At 43.5% G+C, this 5,000-nt stretch overlaps 1 protein-coding gene across 1 annotated transcript in view; it reads left to right on the top strand.

The window, feature by feature from the left end:
- LOC125041207 (large neutral amino acids transporter small subunit 2-like) overlaps positions 1–5,000 on the top strand; it is a 29,591-nt gene that overhangs the window by 10,805 nt on the left and 13,786 nt on the right. The window contains exon 3 of the mRNA XM_047636046.1: positions 4,708–4,811. Within this exon, the coding sequence (XP_047492002.1) occupies positions 4,708–4,811 (104 nt within the window). The remainder of the gene's footprint in view (positions 1–4,707; positions 4,812–5,000) is intronic.

The raw sequence follows: 5,000 nt of genomic DNA, 5'->3' as shown, positions 1-5,000 counted from the left end.
GAGAGAAAATTAAATCGTTTAGTAGTTTTTGTTTGTTCTTTAACCCGAGTGGTTTGTTTTATAACTTCCAAAAAAAAAAAAAAAAAAAAGCTAAAGTGTGCTAACAACTTGTACTCTTCAAAGTTGTATTTTAATCACCTTTCAGCAAACCCAGCCTCCCTCAGCACCTCAATTACGCACACAAGCAGCACCGTTTACTGATTGCCCACTTGTCAGTACACCCAGCACCTATTTTGGCACTTGTCAGCACCACTTTCAGCACACGTGTAGCACTTATTACCCTGTTGCAGACCCCCCTTGCTTATGTCAGCACAACCTGGCATCCTTCAGCACTTGAGCATTTGATCGGTTCACACGCAGGACCTCCTGAGTCTCTGTCAGACCACCTATCACCTGTCAGAACACCTACAGGCATCTCTGACACTGCCAGTTACGCTCACCTGAACACGTCTTGATATATGCGTGTGTCCACTAAAATATTTTTTGATTTCCTACTTCTTTCTCGCGTTACACTTTCAAAAACACTTTAGCATCGAGCAAGAGATGGATGTTTATTGTTGTCTGGATATTATATATACATATATATATATATATACACACACGCACGCGCACGTGCACGCGCACACGCACACGCACACGCACACGCACACGCACACGCACACGCACACGCACACACACACACACACACACACACACACACACACACACACACACACACACACACACACTCACACACACACACACACACACACACACACACACACACACACACACACACACACACACACACACACACACACACACACACACACACACACAAACACACACACACACACACAAACACACACACACACACACACACACACACACACACACACAGACTCATATATATTTATACATATACATATACATATACTTTCACACGTAATTATCTTGATCAGCATCATTAGAATTGTTGTTTCTATTCTATCATTGCTCTTACTCGCAAGACCTCCGCCCACTGCTGTTGACCCATCGCAAACCTCGGAGACCAAACTTAGAACTGTCAGAGATACGACGAAGAAAAAAGAATATCGTCATGCGCCATGATGCATGACTACGCTTCGATATTTTTGTTTTCTTTTTCCTCTTTTTTTTTCTTTTTTTTTTTTGCGTTCTTTTATTCATTAATGGTGCCAGCAGCAAAGCAAAAATAGCTTGGCTTAGGGGGGTGGTGGGGGAGTTAGAAGGAGGGAGGGGAGGGGAGGGGAGGGGAGGGGAGGGGAGGGGAGGGGAGGGGAGGGGAGGGGAGGGAGGGGGAGAAATGGGTGAAAGGGGAGAGAGGAAAAAGGGGGGAGGGGTGAAGAGGAGAAAAGGATAGGTGAGAAAGGAGGGAGGAGAAGGGTATGGAAAAGGGAATAGGGGTGGAATGGAGAGGAGTGGAAAAGGGGGGGAGTGCGGGGGGGAAGATAAGACGGGAGTGGCAGGCAGGGGGAAGGGAAAAGGAGAAGAGGGGAGAAGGAGAGAGAAACAGAAGGAAGAATAGGAAAGGGGAGGAGAAGTGGGGAAGGGTAAGGGATAATGCAATGGCCATTATTGCCGTCATGGCGTTGCTAGAAGAGAGAGAGAGAGAGAGAGAGAGAGAGAGAGAGAGAGAGAGAGAGAGAGAGAGAGAGAGAGAGAGAGAGAGAGAGAGAGAGAGAGAGAGAGAGAGAGAGAGATGCTGTATCTTAGCCAAAGAATGACCCTCACTCGCATTTCCATTGCAGAATACTACATATCGCAACGAACACTTTTGCTATTACGTGCCCGTATTTTTTTAATCTATTTTAAGACTCTGGCAGAGTACTTACATGTGCAGCGTTATAAAGAGGAAAGGGAGAGGGCGAGAGAGGGGACAGAGAGGTAGAGAGGGACAAAGGGGTGAGAGGGCGTGTCAGAGAGGGAGAGTGGGCGTGTCAAAGAGGAAGAGGGGGCGGGTCAGAGAGGATGAGGGAGTGAAGGAGAGATAGGGAGAGTGAGGAGTAAATAGGAGAGAAAGGAAAGAGAATAGAGTGGAAAAGAGAGAGAGCGAGGAGGAGAAACGTAGGGGAGAGAGAAAGAAGGGGAAAAGCGGTTGGAAGGAACATGTGATCAATCAAATATGATAATTGGTGTTAATTTGCATAATGAGTGTCACAGTACCATCTATGGGGTTTTGCCGTGAAAAGCTGGCTTCTTTGAGGGCGTTCAAACTTATATTTATTAGTGATATTATTAACGTTATAGAGCTATCGACGTATTTGATGATTTTTAACTGATTTGGTTTATGCGTTTCTGTCACTTTCTGTTTTTCTATCTCTCTCTCGCTTTCTCTCTTTTTTTCGCTCTCTTTCTGTCAATATATCTGTATCTATCTATCTATCTATCTATCTATCTATCTATCTATCTATCTATCTATATATCACCATCCAATGCTGCTGCGTATAAGGGAAACAAGCTGAAACAAAAGAAGAAGACATAACTGGGCAGTCGTGGCACCATCACCGTAACCACCCTGACAAAGGCCCTCCATTCTCCGCGGTCGCGTACTGTCCCGCCAGTGCATGAGGCGGGTCACTGCTTTGATTAACAGTGACACCGGAGACTCTACCCGTGCAATGCCCTCTCCCGTGTCCCTCCGTCTGAGAGAGGAGAGCGAGAAAGAGCTGTTATTATCCTGTTGAAAAGCGGGAAGGCGTAGGAGAGCATTAGGGGTTTTCTGAAGACGGCGATGGAAGGAAAGCCGAGCGTGATGCGTAAGTGGGCGGGATTTTTCGGACAGGCGGTGAACGAAAGAAGAGGAAAACGTCTGATTTCGTCTGTGATAATAATGCTGAAGATGAGGGACTTGTAAGACGAAAACAAATGCGAACAGATGACCTTTTGGGATGTTGTTATCATAATACCTTGTGTTATTACCGGACGGTCTTATATCTTAATGATTGAGTCGAGGAAGATACACCCAAGAATTAATAAATGAATGAAGAAATTATTAAAAAGAACGAAAATAAATGAATAAACCAATAAGTAATAATGAAAGAAGATAAGATTTACTAGATGAGATATCAGGGAAATAAAAAGAAAATAATTGTCGATAGAAAAAAATAAAGTAAACGAATTAGCAAGGATTAAGATGATAAAAAAAAAAAAAATATCCAAGACTGATAACCACCCAAGTATGACAAGATGGAGCATGCAACAAGACACGGTCATGCAACGCGTCCCTTAACGAAGTCCTGCAGCGTGCCAAGAAAGGGACAACCATGCCAGCGGTGGTTCGTCTTGCGAGACGTATCCCGAGGCACCAACATAAAAAGGTCGTGAGTTTACTTTCGAAAAAAATATTTATATACTATATGTATATGTATATATATATATATATATATATATATATATATGTATGTATGTATGTATGTATGACTTCAATTGTATACATACGATTTGAACAAGAAATAACTGTTTATGTTGCGTGGGGCCGCATATCAAATTGCACAGACCTATTGCACAGAACACACAAAATAAAACCTTACTTTATTTGTTTATGTTGTTCTGAGCCATATTTCTGTCTCCTTCGCGTGTTTCGCAAACGCCTTGAAGAAAAATAAAAGCGGAATGATAATGAGAAACACCCGATGTGGAGACTTCACGTGATGCCCCGCCGTCCCCATACTTGTCAGGATCAGCTGTCAAACGGCCGTGAAAATTTGCAGGGAGGAGAGGGAATGCAGATATAGCAGACGCTGGCTAAAACCTGTTTGCTGGGGGCCACTCTTGGAGCGAGGCCAAGCTCTGATAATATTGTGACGTCAGAAACATCACCCGAGGAGGAAGCTTCTTTATTGGTTGTATGTGTGGGTTGACTTAATCTCCTTGTCTCCCATTGGATGACCGCGTGGGGTTGAGCACTTCCTCGCTCTGTGATTGGATGGGAGGAAGACCAAGGGCTGTGATTGGCTTAATTCTTGGGTGTGTCTTACTCCTCATGAATACGGACGTGCGTGTTGCATGTCTTAATTCCTGTTTTGCAATTTTGATCTCGGCATTAATGTAGATGTGGTTAAGATATGCTAGTCATGAAAATGAGAACAACACATGTTCTTTTACGTAAGGGATGTGTACAGAAAGTGTTATATTTCAATAATATATTCTTGAAGCAAATATGCTTGTCTATTTTTTTTTTGACGAACTTGAATCATATTTGGGCGAGAGTAAAGTTATAGCGTTGAATTGAATATATTCTGGGCAGTTAATTGAGATCATTAAATTCTTCGGTAATTATAGAGGAGGGGAGGGGGGGGGGGCATTGGTACGCGGATATATGTGAAACTCGGGTTGTTGTTACCGCAGACTATTCGTGATCTTTGAACGCGTCCTACTGACATTAAATTTCAGATTTTGGATTGTCTCTTCTGCTCCGCGTAAGGCACTGATACTTTATTTAGAATCTTTACTTTTTACTTTTTTACAGTAGGAAAGAATTTAGAATCTCTAAAATGTCCAGAGAACATAACTCCCTCTTGCCGAAGCTAAAAGTTAATCCGCACTTATATTCCCACTCCAGCACCCACACACATACATTAGCACCCAACAGCAGGTCCGGCTGGGAGGTGCTGAGAAGGATCTACAAAACCAAGCCCGCCACAACCACCACGTAACCCTGCTAACTGCCCTTTTTAACCCACTCACACCCAACCCTTGTTTTCACAGACTTTTGCAAATAGGTTGTATGGTTACATGGCTTGGATTATGCCATTTTTTGTGGCGTGTTCGACCTTCGGAGCTGTCAACGGCGTGCTGCTAACCTCCTCCAGGTACAGATAGAGTGTTAGAGAAAGAAGGAATACGGTACTTTTGTTTTTTAACAAGGTGTAGGCTAGTGTCACGTGGCCAGTCATCTTAGCATGATCATTCAAGCACCAGAGAATGGGATCTCACTGTATTGAGAACTGTAAAAAGCAACAGTAATAGTGTGTGGAAATTCTCACATGAATACAGCATCG

This window comes from Penaeus chinensis, chromosome 30 (genome assembly GCF_019202785.1).
Source record: "Penaeus chinensis breed Huanghai No. 1 chromosome 30, ASM1920278v2, whole genome shotgun sequence".
Lineage (NCBI taxonomy): Eukaryota > Metazoa > Arthropoda > Malacostraca > Decapoda > Penaeidae > Penaeus > Penaeus chinensis.
The sequence above is the reverse complement of the archived record's forward strand: the minus strand, read 5'-3'. Positions and strand labels throughout refer to the sequence as shown.